The following is an 18745-nucleotide window of genomic DNA, read 5'->3' as shown; positions in this document are numbered from 1 at the left end:
CGAAAATAATAAGGAATTTTGAACACTAGACAGTAACAGACGGCAATGAAAAAAACAGATAGACAGATAAATGAAATAGTGTAGGAGTGAATAATATCCGATTTCCTCACGTTATCAAAAGTACAACAATATTACTAATGACAATAATCTAACTTGTGTTTATATTTATCAAGATTTAGAAAGACAGATAGACAGACAGACAGACAGACAGAAAGAAAGAAAAAAGAAAGACAGACAGACAGACAGACAGACAGACAGAATCACACCCTTGATACTATGACCCAAATCTACTATAAGCATCACCATTTTCTTGTCCATAAATCTTTAATAATGGAAGGAAAGGTTAAGTGTTTGTGACATAAAACGACAAACAAAAAATTCCCCTCAGAAAACAGATATCAGGTTGGGCTATCATGTTGGACCACTGCCCACGGGTGAGTTGGCTGGGTGGGTGGCTACCTTCCTGCCTGCCTCTGTCCTGCCGCCCCTAGTTTCTCTTCCTTCTCCCTCCTTCTCCTCCCTTATCTCACCTACTCAGCTGTTCTCTTTAGCCACATTAACACACCTTCTGACCTCGTTTCAACACACACGGGACATATTTAGTCATAATTCATAATCCTCTGTATATTATTTTTTAACTCAAGGCATCACGTTCTTTACCAAAATGACGGGAAAATGTTGAGAAATGTTATATGATTTAAGTTTATATTTCGTTCTGCAGTTGTTGTTTTTTTCCTGTACAGTATCTGGTTTAATGTTTATTTATGTCTAGGCTATGGCGCTATTTTTTATGTATTTATGGACAAATAAAAAAAAAAGGACAAAATCACATTAAAAGTTAAGGCGGGAAGCTATGATGGCGCTGCGTCATGGCGTTCACTCAACCTATTTTACTCTATTTGAATAAGTTATTTGAATGGGAATGTTTTCGTTCTATGTATCATTCATGCCGACCAGTTGAAAGATACATATCAAAATGTTTTGGATATTTCATGTATAAATTTTAGAAGATATTCATGGAGGTTTTAATGCATATATGAATGTTCGTTTACCGTGGCATAAATATTACAAAATATGGGGAGAAGTACCACTCGACGGTATATATCTCTACGGCCGGACCCATATGTAGCTTATTTCCGGGTGGTGTTGAGCTGTGTGACCCGGGATATGGAACTATACTGTTAGACTAAGCTACACAACAACTCCCTCACTAGTGACCTGCCGCTGATGGCCATGCACAAAGACGAGTACCTGTGTTAGTTCGTGTTTGCAGTGACAATATGAAGAGCTCGGAATTTATGACAATTCGCTACTACTACTAATTATATATACAGACAGACGAGTGTACTCACCAATAGGGCCGTTCTCCTGCACTTCCCCGTACATGGTGGCGTTGGGGAAGACGGGAGGGTTATCGTTGATGTCCTTCACCAGCACCGTGACCATCGTCTCCGACACGTGTACTCGCGACCCTCCCAGACCGTTTAAGCTGCCACCACCCAGGCGACGCCCCGATGGCTGAGTTTTGTTGCTGCTTGCAGAGTCCTGACCCTCGTCACAGCCGCTGTCCGCACTGAAGCTGCCCAGCTGGTAGTGCTCCTCCTCCGCTGCTCTCCTGCCTCTCGAGGTGACCAGGGAGGGTTGAGGGTCCAGAACAGTAGAAAATGACTTCTTCATCTTATCGCTCCTGGGCTGATCAGGTAAAATTGCCACATTGTTACGTGTGAAATACTCGAAGCGTCTGTCTTCATTATTGCTGTTAGCCCTGACAGTCGGGTCTGGGTCACTTGTTTGAAGTGTTGACGTTTGGTACCTGGATAATATATCTTTCTCGTGATCAGAGAACTTGGCGGCGTCTGGCGTTTTAACTCCCTTTTGTGATGGAGGAAACAAACGACTTGGGCTTTGTGCTGACTCTGGGCCTGGACCACTGAGTTCATTATATGGATTAAAAAATAGTGGATACCCCATGGCTACAGAGTCATTGTTCCCTCGACGGCTGACGTGTGAAGGACCATTTATGACCCTCTTAGTGGAGTCTATCTTGAGGTCAGAGTTAATGTCATAAGTTTGTTTGTCAGGAGACTTGAGGAGTCCTCGGGTCGGTCTGGACAGTGAGACAGTGTCCTTGTGACCACCTGAAATGGAATCTCTCTCTTTTATTTTAGTTATAACCTTTGTATTATCTTTTCTGTGTCTAGATTCCGATTGTTCGAAATTGTCATCATCATCACGTATCATTCTTTGGTGTTCAGTCTCCTCTTCTTCCATGATTCCAAGTTTATCTTCGGTGTTCCTTGTATTTCTAGCGTTACCTCTCACTGTCCCGGGTTTGTGTTCACTGTTCACCCAGGCTTCATACTTGTCACCTGGGATATAACCATCTCTTGCTTCTGTTGTCTTGTCCATTGACAGTTTTACTCCAACATTTCTAAGTCCATTGATCCCTGAGGCGGAGGCAGCTAAAGGATATTCCTGAGCATCTTCTCTTACCAAGCCTCTTTTATCGGATTTACCCCTGCGATAACCTCGTTTTCTTTCAATATTACTCACAGTTCCGTTTTCTTCTAACGTAACAAAAGACTCCGCAGGGATATTTTCATTTTGTGAATTTCTTGTATTAGATTTATTACTCTCGCTTCTTCGTCTTCTGTTTACTTTAGCGCTATGGCCCTTGTTCTTCTTCTTGGAGTTGGAGGCCAGAAGACGATCCATGGCCTGGCGACTCCATAGTGCCTGACCGTCCCTCACCTGCACCCTCACCTTCCACACCTTCATCCCCCTGGGCGGGTCACGGTCCAGCGCCTGTAAGAGAGAATATTGTTATTGAGATTGTGGTGGCGTGGGTGATTGTGGTGTGGGAGCGTGGGTGATTGTTGTGTGGGGGCGTGGGTGATTGTGGTGTGGTGGTGTGGATGATTGTGGTGTAGTGGTGTGGGTGATTGTGGTGTGGTGGCGTGGGTGATTGTGGTAGTGTGGGTAATTGCTGTGTGGGGGCGTGGGTGATTGTGGCGTGGTGGTGTGGGTGATTGTGGTGTGGAAGCATGATCATTGTGGCATGGATGGTGGGTGATTGTGGCGTGGAGGCATTGGTGCTTGTGGCATTGGTGCTTGTGGCATGGAGGCATGGGTGATTGTGGCGTGGAAGCATGGGTGATTGTGGCGTGGAAGCATGGGTGATTGTGGCGTGAAAGCATGGGTGATTGTGATGTAGAATCATGGGTGACTTTGGCGTGGAAGCATGGGTGACTATGGCGTGGGGGCATGGGTGACTGTGGCGTGGGTGACTGTGGCGTGGAAGCATGGGTGATTGTGGCGTGAAAGCATGGGTGATTGTGGCGTGAAAGCATGGGTGATTGTGGCGTGGAAGCATGGATGATTGCGGTGTAGAAGCATGGGTGACTATGGCGTGGGGGCATGGGTGACTATGGAGTGGGGGCATGGGTGATTGTGGCGTGGAAGCATGGGTGATTGTGGCGTAGAAGCATGGATGATAATGATGATTACGTGGTGAGGAGGCATAGATGATTGTGGCGTGGTGGCATGGGTGATTGTGATGTGGAGACACACACACACACACACACACTACATCCTTGACCACCGAAGGGTCAAGACGTACCTGGCGCTCCTCTCGGAGCAGCCAGGTCAACTGTTAAGTTGGCCCATACCAACCCCCTCCCCTGAACCCTCCTCCCCACCGGAATATCAACAAGTTCTCGCCAGAGGTTACAATTTCATTTAGGAAAGGAACGGAACCAGTGTTAAACAGAGGTGAACAGAGGTGAACAGTGCTTAAGTCAGTGAGAACAACTCAACAGTAACAGTCGTACCCAAGTTAACCTTCACACAGTGAGGTCCCAGGTACCCAGTGATAACGGCCCGTGAGACCCAACAACAACCAGCGATGTGTTAATCCGTCTACGATAGGAAGGACTGGGACCACACCTCACTCATATAACACCATCTGTGAGGGAATTACTATACCACGTCAGGTCCCTCATAACACCATATGTGAGGGAGTTACTACACCACGTGAGGCCCCTCATAACACCATCTGGGAGGGAGTTACTACACTACATGTTTGCTGTTCAGCACCTACATTAATCTGTATGTTCACTGTATGTTCCTTTACCTTTCTCTAATGAAGGCTTTTGTAAAACCACCAATGTATGTAACAAGTCATTTATGTCCAATGTATATTTTCAGCCTTCGGGCTGCAAACTTTTTTTAATAAACCGTTAATTATTATTATTATTATTATTATTATTATTATTATTATTATTATTATTATTATTATTATCATTATTATTATTATTACTATTATTATAACAGTATTCCCAAACGCACATACCAAGCCATCCACACATAAAATTCATCACCTCTATATGAAACATCCACTTTGACTTCTTAATTACCACACACTCAATAAACATCTTCACTACCACCCAGAGATCACCGACACCTGAGACCCGAAGGTAAATATTTCATTAGTTCATGTCGAGGAGCTCTGACTGCGGAGAGATGAGTCAGCTTGCTTTAACCCCTCCTGGAGAGCTTGACCAATAAGAGCTTAGCTTATGAGAATTTAGCCAATAAGAAGTTTGTCCAATAAAAATTTAGCCAATAGGAAACTTACGTAGCTACTGAGAATCTTGTTATTGAGAAGTTGATTCCCTGTTATTTTTGGGGGTGCTATATTAGATTATATCCATTAGTTTCCATTATTAAAGTACTACAAGGTTTCTAATGGGGGTATTATGTTGATCTCTATTAGCCCTTAATATTATTGTACCCATTAGATTATCGGAATATTAGTGTGGTTCCATTAACTTTTCTTACGGGTACATTATATAGTTTCCATTATATCCATTAACTTCAATATTATAACTTCCCATTACATTTCTAATGGGGATAATTCTTCAAGATTTATTAGAATTTATCACATATTAATAACGTCCCCATTAACCCTGCAAAATCAGCATACTATTAGATTCCCATTAGCCATTCAAAGTCAGGATATTACTGTCCCCATTAACATTGAGTCAAGATATCAATAGGCTCCCATTCTCACATCTAATGGGGGGGGGACAACAGAGCCCCATTAGTCATTATTGCAAATTTCCGGCACACCTGAGAGAGAGAGAGAGAGAGAGAGAGAGAGAGAGAGAGAGAGAGAGAGAGAGAGACGCATACCTTCCCCATCTATAAACATGATAAATTCCTGCCGATATAATCTCATTCTTGTTCCTGTAGAAATGAGAGATATCCTGCCTCATTATACCACCAATAAATCATATCTCGCCTATAACTATCCTGATGCTGGAGAATTGTGTTATATATCCTGAGTTAACATGATAGGTTCAGTGGTGAGGATGATAATGGTGACGTACAAGGTGTGTAAGATCCTGGTGTAATTTAACATGATACGGTGTCTTATGAGGATGATAATGATGCAACAGGAACATTGACGTAGATACAAGTAACAGTGACATAGATACAAGTAACAGTGACGTAGGTACCAGTAACAGTGACGTAGATACCAGTAACAGTGACGTAGGTACCAGTAACAGTGACGTACCTTGAGCTGGATGAGTTCCCCGGTAAGAGAGTTGATGGAGAAGAAAGCGTCGGTGGGGTGGAAGCCGTCAACACCATCCCCCCTCACCGTGTACAGCAGCCCGTGGTGGTCCAGCCAGTCTGCGTCAGTCGCCTCCACCTGTACACCACGACACAACCATTACTGCCATTATTACCATTACTATAACACAACCATTGTAATCACACAACCATTACTACCACACAACCATTACTATCACTTTTTTGTAAGCCTGTACGGTCTAATTACATTGTATACCTGTATTGTCTAATTACATTGTATACCTGTACTGTCTATGGGTAATGTATACCTGTACTTTTCAATTTACAGCTAAATTAAGGTGTACTTGCTTGACAAGTTTACTTTTTTTTTCTCTCTCTCTCTCCATTCTCTCTCACTCTCTCTCTCTCTCTCTCACTATTCTCTCTCACTATCTCTCTCTCTCTCCATTCTCTCACTCTATTCTCTCTCTCTCTCACACTCTCTCTCTCTCTCTCTATTCTTTCTCTCTCTCTCTCTCTCTCTCTCTCTCTCTCTCTCTCTCTCTCTCTCTCTCTCTCTCTCTCTCTCTCTCTCTCTCTCTCTCTCTCTCTCTCTCTCTCTTCACAGCATGCCTTTACATTATTTTTTATTTACTATGACTGTTTCTATAAAAGTAAGTCAATCTAGTTTATCATTCCCCTTTCTCTCTTCCTTCCTTCCCCCCCCCCCTCTGTCTGGTTTCTCTGTCTTGATTTTTTTTATTTCTGTCTGTCTGTCTGTCTCTTTCTATCTCTGTCTTTCTATCCCCCTCTGTTTGTTTCTCTCTGTCTATTACTGTTCTCTCTCCGTCTCTCCCTTCTCCCCACTACTCTCTCAGGGGAGGTCATTAACACACATACATTGCCACACTATTTAATCCATAATGTTCTCTGTATGACAAGTTTATAAGCTATCACTTGAAGATTAGCTTACTCCCAGCTTTGTTCACCTTAACATTTACCTAACCTAACCTAACCTAAAAAATACTACTACTACTACTACTAATAATAATAATAATATCACAATAATAATAATAATAATAATAATAATAATAATAATAATAATAATAATAATAATAATAATAATAATAATAATAATAATAATAATAATAATAATAATAACATCATCACAACATCAACAGGTAAGGCCATTTAATGAAACTCAGGTAAATCCTAAATTCTTAGAGATTCTTACGACAAAAATGTTACCTTTAAATGAATACGATAGGAATAACACGTAATTCCTCCTCTCATTAAAGTAGCGACTCAGAGCTGACAGGGAACATGGCGGCTGTATTACTCAGAGACTCATCCTAGGTAAAAATTTCTTATAATGGAAAAGTTAACGTTAGGTTCAGTTCCCAGTTCTAATATGGTGACTGTTAACTGGTAGATTGGTGTGTGGGTAGATTGACTGGTGGTTGGGTGAGTGACTGGTGGTTGGGTAGATTGACTGGTGGTTGGATAGATTGACTGATGATTGGATAGATTGACTGATGATTGGATAGATTGACTGATGATTGGATAGATTGACTAATGATTGGATAGATTGACTGGTGATTGGATAGGTTAGGTTAGGTTAGGTTAGAGCCGATTTGACCTGCAGATAACTTGAGTCATCTTATGGAGTGTGTGGGGTGATGAGGGTGTGGTAGGAGAGAGAGAGAGAGAGAGAGAGAGAGAGAGAGAGAGAGAGAGAGAGAGAGAGATTCACTACTCATAACTCAAGAGGTCACCTTTACTCGGGATAGTAGAATTGCCGCAGTCAACAACACTTTAACCTTCCACACGTGCCGATAAAATTCACATTCTTTCTCTTTACATTTCACCTAACCTCACCCTAACCTAACCTAACCCAACCCAACCCAACCCAACCCAACCTAACCCAACCCAACCTAACCCAACCCAACCTAACCTAACCACTCACCTCTGACGTATTTATACTGTTATTCTTTCAACTATATATTGTCATCGTGTTCCGGTTTACAGTACTTATTGTGGACGGTTTACTGTCGTGTCACATAAAAGGTCTCGGTTTGTTTTTTTTAAGCTGATTTGATGGAATGGAATTGTTTTTTTGTTATATTTTTTTTATATATATATTTATTTATTTTTCCTCAATTGCCTTACTGTCATGATAGTTAAATGGTTGATGTGATGATGAAACTATGGTAGGGATTGATTTATGGTAAATATATCAATAATAACAACTAACGTCACTAATAAAAAATATGACATCACTACTAACAACAACACCACTAACAAAAACAACAAATAACAACAATAATAAAACACTAACAACACCACTAACAACACCTCCACAACCACCACCACCACTACTACTAACAAAAAAAAAAGAACAGCAACACTAACAACAACAAGAACAAAACTAACAAGAAAATAGCTACACACTAAAACTGGTCCTAAATATACAGAATATTAAATACACACATACACACCCTTTGTATAATGTAACCAAAACCATTTCTGTCACTCGACGTATATATCCAGAAATCATACACTTTCCCGCTTGTATTTCTAACACTCAGAACGCCTCGCCTCGCCTCGCCTCGCCTCGCCTCTCCCTGCCCCGCCCCGCCCCGCCCCATTAGTGTTGTGTACACCTCCCTCACTATTATATTCACTTGTGTTGCTGACAACCCAAATACGTCACACTGGAAAGGGTTTTATACTGAAGGAGTCCTGAATTAAATGGCGAGTGACAGAAATATTTTATTCCTTTATCACCACGTGTGTTGAGGTTAGGTTAGGTTAGGTTAGGTTAGAGTTAGGTTCCGAGTTAGATTCCGAGTTAGATTTCGAGTTCGAGTAGGTTAGGTTAGGTTAGGTTAGGTTAGGTTCGAGTTAACGTAAGAACCTAAGAACATAAGAATGGAGAAAACTGCAGCTGGCCTATTGACGCCATACTGGGCAGTCCCATTTACACCCAACCCCTATTGCTCATATATCCATCCAACCTATGTTTGAAGCTATCAAGCGTATTCGAGTTAATGATGATGTTTGGTAACTTGTTCCACTCGTCCACTACTCTGTTTCCAAACCAATGTTTACCTATTTCGCGCCTAAATCTAAATTTGTCTAATTTAAACCATTGTTACGAGTTCGCTGCTGGTTGGATAGTTTGAATACCTTTGTCATGTCACCTTTGTTTAGCCCTGATTTCCATTTATACACCTCTATCATATCGCCCCTAACTCTACGTCTCTCGAGGGAGTGCAAATTAAGATGCTTTAACCTGACTTTATACTCAAGGTTCCTAATGCCCGGGATTAGTCTTGTCATTCTCCTCTGAATTCTTTCCAAGGATTCTATATCCATTCTGTAGTGCGGTGACCAGAACTGAACAGCGTAATCCAAGTGAGGTCTCACAAGCACAAGATATAGTTTTTGGATAACCTCGCTAGACTTGTAATTAACACTCTTTTGTATGAGCCCAAGTACGTTAATAGCCTTGTTTCGAGCAAATACACATTGTTTACTTGGCTTAAGATTCCTACTTTTCATTACTCCTAAATCTCTCTCGCCGTCGGATTTCTCAATAACATCGTTGTTCATCTGGTATCTGGTTTCCCTGTTTATATCTCCTATACTGAGTACTTTACATTTGTCCACATTGAATTTCATCTGCCATTTTTCAGACCATTCGAAAAATTTGTTTAGATCTTCCTGTAGTTTTGCAGAGTCCTCGTCAGATTTAATCACACGCACTATTTTAGTGTCATCAGCAAATTTACTTATGTTGCTGTCTACGTCGATATCTATGTAGTTTATGTATATAATAAATAATAATGGTCCAAGTACTGAGCCTTGGGGAACTTCACTAGTGACGTTGCTCCAATCTGATTTAGTGCCGTTAATGCTCACTCGCTGTTTCCTGTCCTGTAACCACGCCTCAATCCATTTTAGAATATCTCCTTTAATGCCATGAGCCTCCACTTTTCTTATTAGTCTTTCGTGGGGGACTCTGTCGAAGGCTTTGCTAAAGTCGAGATATACCACATCATAATTGTGCCCTTCGTCCACTGATTCGAAAACTGATGGAAAAAATGTTAATAGATTAGTTAGACAAGAACGCCCGCTCGTGAAGCCATGTTGGGAATCATTGATCAACTTGTGCTTCTCCGGGTGATTTCGATGAGAGTTTGAAATGATTGCTTCCAGTAATTTGCCTACAATTGATGTTAGACTGATTGGACAATAGTTAGAGAATTGTGATCTATCTCCCATCTTGAAAATCGGTATTACATTCGCTATCCTCCAGGATTCTGGTACTACACCTGCTTTTAAGGACATGTTAAACAACTTTGCTAAGGGCATACTAAGCTCTTCCTTACATTCCTTTAATACTCTGGCAAATATCTCATAGGGACCTGGTGACTTATTAGGCTTTAGTTTGTCTATTTACTTATAACATCATTACTAGTCACTACTATCTCGCTTAATCTACTTCTTCACTATCTCTGTATAGAGTCGGTGCCTCGGGTATCATGTTTAAAATTTCGGTGGTGAAAACTGTTGAAAAATATTTATACAGATTATTGTTCATTTTTCCGTTGTTATCAGTTAGCTCGCCGGTATCTGACTGTATTGATCCAATCTTTTCTCGTGTTTTAGTTTTATACATTTAATAGAATCCCTTGGGGTTTGACTTCGCCTCCCTTGCTACCTTCAGTTCATTATTCGTCTTTGCTTTTCTTATCTCGGCCTTAACCCTACCGGCCAATACCTTATAATAATCTCGGAGGTAAACTTCACCACTATTTATCCTTCTACCTATAGCCTTCCTTTGTCCAATAATGTTCTTTAAATAATTATTTGTCCATTTAGGGTCAGTTCTTTGATCTGAGTTTTCTGTATGGTATATTCTGCCTTTGTGCATAAAGTAACTCATTATTTAAATTGTTGTGGAACTCGTCAACCTCAGATCTCGTGATCATGTCATCCTCGACCGTCAGGTCTCCAGGTAAGGTAAGGTAAGGTCGCCCTCTGTGGGTACACTGTGTGAGGTCACCTCATGTGAGGTAATGTAATTCGCCCCCAAGCGTGATACCCCTTCTCTCAGCTGCCTCTTCAAACTATCAAAGTTTGCCCTTCTGAAATCTGGGACTTTAGTGGAATTTTCCTTGCGGATGCCCTGAAATTCTTATTGGAATCTTATTTCTTTGTGATCGCTGTTAGCAAGTTCGTTCCCTACCTCGACATTACTAACGAAGTTTTCTCTGTTTGACAGAACTAAATCGAGTATTTTATTACCCTGGGTGGGTTCGGTTATATGTTGACTTAGGATTAAATGTTAGTTGGAGATGCAGGTTAGGTTAGGTTAGAGTTGAGTTAGGTTAGGTTACGTTAGGTTAGAATTAGGTTAGGTTATCTATAATATAAACTTGTGGTAGTCTGGTCATGGCAGAACAAATCTCTGTTCTACAGAATCATTTACTTATCTCTAAATGGAGTGTTATTGTTTTGTGAACAGGAGAACTGTTTCTATAATGTCAATTGTTATTGCCTTTCCGTGTGTGTGTGTTGCAATAGTTAGATGATGGAAATATATTTTTCGTGTATTCGTATATTTCAGTGATTTAACCCCTTGAATACAATGATTTAATCCCTTGAGTACGATGACTTAACCCCTTGAGTACGATGACTTAACCCCTTTGAGTATGATGATTTAACCCCTTCAGTACGATGGCTTAACCCCTTGAGTAAGATAACTTAACCCCCTGAATACGATGACAACCCCTTAAGTATACTGACTACGATAACTTAACCCCTTTGACTACAATAACTTAACTCCTTCAGTACGATACTTCAATGTAAACACTAACTTTCCGTTTTCTCTCTCAAATAACACCAAGAACTAACAAACTATCCCAACTGATAACTAATACCTCGAACTGATTAGAATTACTCTCCATGTGATTTAGCTAAACACTACTCACCTCACACACTGGAGAAAAAAAAACCCCACATTTAAACTTATTGAATGATTAATAGTCTATATAACTATCTTTCCCGTCTCTGTTTTTGTGTGGGGTGTATTAAGCAGTACAGAAACCTCAGAGGCAATGATGGTGAAAGTAACGCATAACTATATAAAAAAGAGAAAGAAAAGTGCTCTGACAACACGGTGAAAATATCCAACACATACTCACTCACATCCTCAACTTCCGTAAACACTAAACGTAATAAAAAAAAATCTATATAAATTCTTCAACAACCACAAAGGTAATTTATCTAATGTAATATCAAAAGATGTTCCAAAATAACTAACACATAAATAAAAACCCCAATTGATGTATGGTAATAAATAACTATAGACTCTTGAATATCCCTCATTTAAGACATCGTTTATAGGGGGCGCTGCGACAGTCATTTGTTTTAGAAGCATCGCCGACCATATAACTCGAACCTTATAATCTCTTTCATTAAACGTATTGTCTCCAAGAACTATCGCGTGATAGGGGGTTCGGGCAAAGGCTTCCAGACCCTGGTTTTCACGCGGATATTAAATGGTGGAAATTTCCCGAGATTTAGTGGCTGTGGTAGCGGCCAATTTCTCACGGGTGGCGGTCGTTAGCGCCTTCACGGGGGGGCCGCTGAGGGGAGGGCATCATGACTCCTTCTGACGCGGCCGTAATGTTGGGGTTTGTTAGATCATGAGAGGGTCTTGAGAGGGGAAGGAGGGGTGATCGAGAGGGGAAGGAGGGGTGATCGAGAGAGAGAGAGAGAGATAACACTAACCTAATCTAACCTAAACACTGTCGTATCTTGTCGTACTTGTCCACACGACCACCATGCTACTACCATCAACACTACTACTACATATTCTTGGCCTCCAGCCTCCCCCAATAGCCACACCTTCGCCGCCATTTTATTACCTTAAGATTAAATATCCTAATACATAAGTAGCTATCCTAGCTGTGTTAAGTTAGTTGAGCCGCAGATCTATGAGGCATTCAGTGACTGTTGCCTCATAGTCAATATCTGCAGCTGTTGTCGGCTTTGGGGCCGATGCTCTCGTTCCCCTGAGGCAGAGCAAAGCCGACCTTAGGAGAGAGAAAGACAGTCGACATCTCATCCAGGCTGTAACATAACTTCTGGGCTGCTGCTTCTGTTCGGAGATCACCTCCGCGAGTCTGGCGTAGAAGCATCTTGCACTTGGGCCCATCCCACCAGAGGTTGTGAACACTAGAGTGAAGCTGCCTTGATCAACGTTCTGAATTCTCTCCTCGTATGCCCTTATCTTGTCGTTCTCGTTCCTCCTGTGTGCAGCATCGAGAGCTAAGTTATGGTGACATGCAGCCCTGGGATAAAAAATCCTGATGTCGAAGAAGGCTCGCTGTCCCCGCGTCCAGAATCCTCGAGCACTGACGTCAACACGGGCGTCGTTGGATGTGTTTGAAGTCATATGTTGGAAATTCTCACCGTCCAATGGAAGGAGGGTCGGTTCTACCCTGACATCACGGCAGATTTCCTTCAAAATATTTGCTGTGAGATACCTTACTTCGTCATGCCTCATGCATATGAAGCCCCCTTTCTTGCACACCATGGAGAGATCGACGTCATAGGAAGAGCCACACACGCATTGGAAGGGCAGACTTTCTACTGGCCTACCGTACCTTAGAGCATTGGCATCTGTAAAGTCCTGTTTATTGAGACTGAAACCATTTGCCCTTATCGGTAACGTAGTTAACCAGTTCGAGGCGCCGACCTCCAGCGCTATAGCTATTTTTTTTTTCAAATTCTCTGGTACTTGCAGCAACAGTTGCTGCAACTTATCACTTTGGCCGTGCTGTCGTTCTGTCGTAATGGACCTTCGAGTCTTGTTTACTTCACTGGTATCCACCTCCCCCTTGCTGCGTTCTGAGCTATTATGTGGTCCGTGAGGGCTGGCATGAGCTTAACTGAGTTTTGATGTTCGGTGGCTGCAATCTCCTCTGGATTGATCAATCCCATTCCTCCCAGTCTCGGTGGTAGTGCAAGGAGTGATCTTTCTGCTGGGGTTAAGTCTGGGTGTTTCACTAATTTGGGAATGAAATTGACGCTGATAGCTTCTTCCAGAGGGTGGAGGAGGGGTCCGATATCAGGGATAGTGCGCATCAGGTAGTTCCAGCGATACTTGACTCCATGGGTGAATGCCGCAAAAGCCGCATGTGGCTCTGTGTTAGCAATCTCAGACAGAGCTTAGATTTCCCTAAGCCACTCATTCACCTTCCCCATTACTTACTCGGTCTTGAAGCCCGTCGTGCCGATTACTGCGCCTAGGTGTCTTTGGCCATCCTTTGTTATTTTGACCTCACTTCCACCGAACACCTCCATTGCCCGTTCATAATATTCTGGTTTCACAATGAGGAAGGACTTGCTGGCATTTGGGTGGTACCTTATTTGTGGACCTCATGATGTTCTCAGGTCCCACCACTTTTTGATGTCCTCCACTTTTCCTGCTCCTGTAAGGTCGTCAGCGTACGCTACTTGCTTGACCTCAGTTGTTTCAAATTTTATTGTGTGTTGGAGCACGGATAGGCCTATTGCGTACATTGCCATTGCAACAGGGTCCCCCTGCGTTGTTCCCTCGGTTGACTGTATGATGGTATCACCTCTTAGAGCCTTGACTACTATTACCACTACTACAATAACTACTACAACAACTATTACTACTACTACCATTACTATAACAACTACTAACCGTGGCGATGGTAGCTGGTAGGTGACGGTCGTCCTCCTCCACGACAGTCACTTGAGGTTTAGGGTTCAGAAAGTATGGCGCGTTGTCGTTGACGTCGAGGACTGTCACCTGTACCATGGTGTGTGCCGCCTGGCCCTCCCCCTCTGCCGCCACCACTAACTCGTGCTGAGACACACACACGCGGGGGAGAGAAGAATAGTGTGTTTTTATATCAAGTATAACATGAACTGCAACAACTGTATGCTAACTCAAACGCTCTAGCTTAGAATGATTTACTAAAAAGAGAAAACGTAAATATTAAAGGGAGAACTATTAAAAATCCAGAATAATATGATTGTTTGGCCTTTATCTACAAATCTCTGTGATATGTGAGGTAAAGTGAACCTGATTGACGTTTGAGGTTGATTGAAATATGTTTCTGGTTTAGATGGTTTAAATGAACTGTTCCATTTATGCTACGCTATTCTTTTCTTTGACACTAAAAATAGAATTAACCATCAGAGGCGTGAGAGAGGAAGTCATAACTAACCTGTCAGAACTTTTTGTGGCTGTTGATATCAAACAACATGAACCGATCTAAACACAAACTATTTCTACGTGTTTACAAGTGGGTGAAGGCAAGTTTCCGCGAGCAGCCGACGGGGGAAGAGAGGAAGTGTTTCTCGTGAAGGCTGGCTGACACACTCCTCAACAAACATAGAACACTTTCCACACAATACACGGAACAACAACTCACAATAGAGGGTCTGTAATGCTTTCATCCGGCCGACAGAACATCCATTTGAGGTACTGAATATATGGCCAGAGTGTCTTAAGTCCTTCACCATTAAGGAGTATTGTTGCTTTATTCTGCTAAGAGCTGTCACTCAATGGGTTAAAACCTATCTCGCTTCAACCATGACACATAAAGGTCAGGGCGTCACAGCGTCACGGTGTCACAGCGTCAGGGCGTCACAGCGTCACAACGTTAGGGTGTCACAGCGCCACAGCGTCATAGTGTCAGGACGTCACAGTGTCAGGACGTCACATACCTTGTCGTGAGCTTCAAAGTCGAGGGCGGCCGCCAGGGTGATGACTCCCGAGTGTTGGTCGATGGTGAAGAGCCCGTCCTTGTTGCCTCCCGTGATGCTGTACCTTACTGCTGTACCTGTAGAAGGGGACACAAGTTACAACAGCTGTGATGGTGTACCTTACTGCTGTACCTGTAGAAGGGGACACAAGTTACAGCAGCTGTGATGGTGTACCTTACTGCTGTACCTGTAGAAGGAGAGACAAGTTACAGCAGCTGTGATGCTGTACCTTACTGCTGTACCTGTAGGAGACACGTTACAGCAGCTGTGATGGTGTACCTTACTGCTGTACCTGTAGGAGACACAAGTTACAGCAGCTGTGATGGTGTACCTTACTGCTGTACCTGTAAAGGAGACACAAGTTACAGCAGCTGTGATGGTGTGCCTTTACTGCTGTACTGTAGGGGGACACAAGTTACAGCAACTGTGATGGTATGCCTTACTGCTGTACCTGTAGGAGACAAGTTACAGCAGCTGTGATGGTGTACCTTACTGCTGTACCTGTAGGAGACACAAGTTACAGCAGCTGTGATGGTGTACCTTACTGCTGTACCTGTAGGAGACAAGTTACAGCAGCTGTGATGGTGTACCTTACTGCTGTACCTGTAGGAGACACAAGTTACAGCAGCTGTGATGGTGTACCTTACTGCTGTACCTGTAGAAGGAGACACGTTACAGCAGCTGTGATGGTGTACCTTACTGCTGTACCTGTAGAAGGGGACACAAGTTACAGCAGCTGTGATGCTGTACCTTACTGCTGTACCTGTAGAAGGAGACACAAGTTACAGCAGCTGTGATGCTGTACCTTACTGCTGTACCTGTAGGAGACACAAGTTACAGCAGCTGTGATGGTGTACCTTACTGCTGTACCTGTAGAAGGGGACACAAGTTACAGCAGCTGTGATGCTGTACCTTACTGCTGTACCTGTAGGAGACACGTTACAGCAGCTGTGATGCTGTACCTTACTGCTGTACCTGTAGAAGGAGACACGTTACAGCAGCTGTGATGGTGTACCTTACTGCTGTACCATTACTCTTCCCTGAGTAAACCTCCTCACGGCCACAGGTAACGAGGTACAGTAAGCATGTGATGTACTTCACTACACTACCTGTGTCATCACCACCGTATACCTGGCAGTGTAATAAATCCCAATTAGTGACTAGTAAGCTGTTGAGATGATCTTCATGAGGGCTGAACAGGTAACGACTCAACGACCAATTAAGTCGTATTGGACAGCAATAATATTCGTACAGTGTGTGAGGGAAGCTGTTGTGAAATACTGCGACGGGTGGCTGAGTGGTTGTTACCTGGGAGGAACGTCTTGATATATCTAGGTTCGAGTCTCAATAAGGAGATAAAGAAAGGGGAAAGGTTGGTAATGGTAAGGAGAGAGAGAGAGAGAGAGAGAGAGAGAGAGAGTGAGAGAGAGAGAGAGAGAGTAATGAGACGCATCAGGGATTGAATACAGGAAGGTACGGGGTTCGCCTTCTCTGTGACCACTCAAGTGTACGTGTCTGCCAGAGTGCCAGGTCAAAGGTGAATGTAGGTCAGGTCGCTTCTGCTTTGACCACCCGAGCGTGTGTTGTTAGAGATAATATTGTCTACTGGGCGTTTGAAGACCATAGAGTAAGACGCTGTTAGAAGATAGGGAAGTGGGTAGTAAAAATAATAAACTAACCTAACCTAACCTAACCTAACCTAACCTAATCCAAGACCAAGAAGGTGAGTCTCTTAAGTGATATTGTGACTCTCTTTACCATCACCTTGACAGACGGGAGAGGCAAGAAAGGGAGGGAGAGAGGGAAGATGGGGGGAGAGGAAGAGGAAAGGAAGGGGAAGAAAGACGGAAAGGAGAAGTATGGGAAGGGAACAAGGGATAGAAGGAGGCAAGAATGGAGTGTAGAAAGGAAGGAAGAAGAATGGAGGTCTGGTGCCAAAAAGCAGCAGTTCACGGTCATAGCAGGCTGGTGTGTGTGTGTGTGTGTGTGTCTGTGTGTGTGTGTGTGTGTGCGTGTGTGTGTGTGTGTGTGTGTGTGTGTGTGTGTGTGTGCGTGCGTGCGTGCGTGCGTGTGTGTGTGTGTGTGTGTGTGGTACCGCGAAGAAGTTGAGAACGAAGTATATTCAACTTTTAATGACTTTGGTAGTGAACGCACAGGCTGGCGTCTTGAGCGTGTATGTATGTATATCTTATGTACACCCCTCACCTCCCCCACACACACACATGGGAACTTACTTAAAGATATAAATAAAGTTTTCTGTAAATCCACCTCATGAAAATTGTATCCTTGGCAGTGAGTGAAGGATGGAAGGAGGGAGGGAAGGAGGGAGTGAAGGAGGGAGGGAAGGAAGGAAGGAAGGAAGGAAGGAAGGAGGGAGGGAGGGAGGGAGAGCAAGTGTGTGAGAGAGGGAGGTAGAGTGTGGGTGGGGTGTTAGTGCTAAACTCTTGATAAACTATATTAAACGAAAACACACAATAAAGGTTACACCCAGACCACCATCACCTCCCCGCCCCCTTGTGACCGTCACCACGAAGGCTTGGCTACTGCAGTCACCTTCACCGCCTCCTGCAGACACTTATCATAATATCACCATTTATCTTACCTATACAGACCTGCTCCAGCTGCAGACATACTGGATATATTTAGCATCACGGTATATTTTGGGGTTATGTCTGTTTGTATGTCCTTCTGCAGTATATTTTATGGTCTGTCGCTTATTCTGAAGGAGGAGAAGAAGGAGGAGGAGAAGAAGGAGGAGGAGGAGAAGAAGGAGGAGGAGGAGGAAGAGGAAGAAGAGGAGGATTTACATATGCAATTTGGTTAATAAACATTACGATTTGTTTGCATTTTCTGTGTCTACAACTAACAGACGTACAGAGTCACGCACGGAGACAGACGCACACAGACAGACGCACAGTGACAGACGCACAGTGACAGACGCACAGAGACACGCACGGGGAGACAGACGCACAGAGATAGACGCAGAGACAGACGCACAGAGATATACGCACAGTCACGCACGGGGAGACAGACGCACACAGAGATGAGCCGCAGAGACAGACGCACAGAGATAGACGCACAGTCACGCAGGGAGACAGACGCACAGAGATAGAAGCACAGAGTCACGCACAGGGGAGACAGACGCACAGAGATAGACGCAGAGACAAAGACGCACCAGGAGTCACGCACGGAGACATACGCACAGAGACAGGCGCACATAGACAGACGCACGAGACAGACGCGCAGCCGAACAGGCGCACAGTGAGCGAACGCTTGCAGAAACGAAGACTTGCACAAAGACCGGAGCGCACCCAGAGTCACGCACGGGGAGAGACAGACGCACAGAGACGGG

General features: G+C 43.4%; 1 protein-coding gene across 1 annotated transcript in view; it reads right to left on the bottom strand.

Moving 5' to 3' along the window:
• The window catches only part of LOC121867545 (putative neural-cadherin 2), a 131107-nt gene that overhangs the window by 64792 nt on the left and 47570 nt on the right, over positions 1 to 18745 (bottom strand). The window contains exons 3-6 of the mRNA XM_042367550.1: positions 15355 to 15470; positions 14324 to 14488; positions 5579 to 5716; positions 1353 to 2805 (exon numbers count right to left, since the gene is read on the bottom strand). Coding sequence (XP_042223484.1) covers positions 1353 to 2805; positions 5579 to 5716; positions 14324 to 14488; positions 15355 to 15470 — 1872 coding nt within the window. The remainder of the gene's footprint in view (positions 1 to 1352; positions 2806 to 5578; positions 5717 to 14323; positions 14489 to 15354; positions 15471 to 18745) is intronic.

Source organism: Homarus americanus, unplaced genomic scaffold (assembly GCF_018991925.1).
Source record: "Homarus americanus isolate GMGI-L3 unplaced genomic scaffold, GMGI_Hamer_2.0 scaffold23598, whole genome shotgun sequence".
Taxonomy (NCBI): domain Eukaryota; kingdom Metazoa; phylum Arthropoda; class Malacostraca; order Decapoda; family Nephropidae; genus Homarus; species Homarus americanus.
This window is presented reverse-complemented; position numbering and strand designations above follow the sequence as displayed.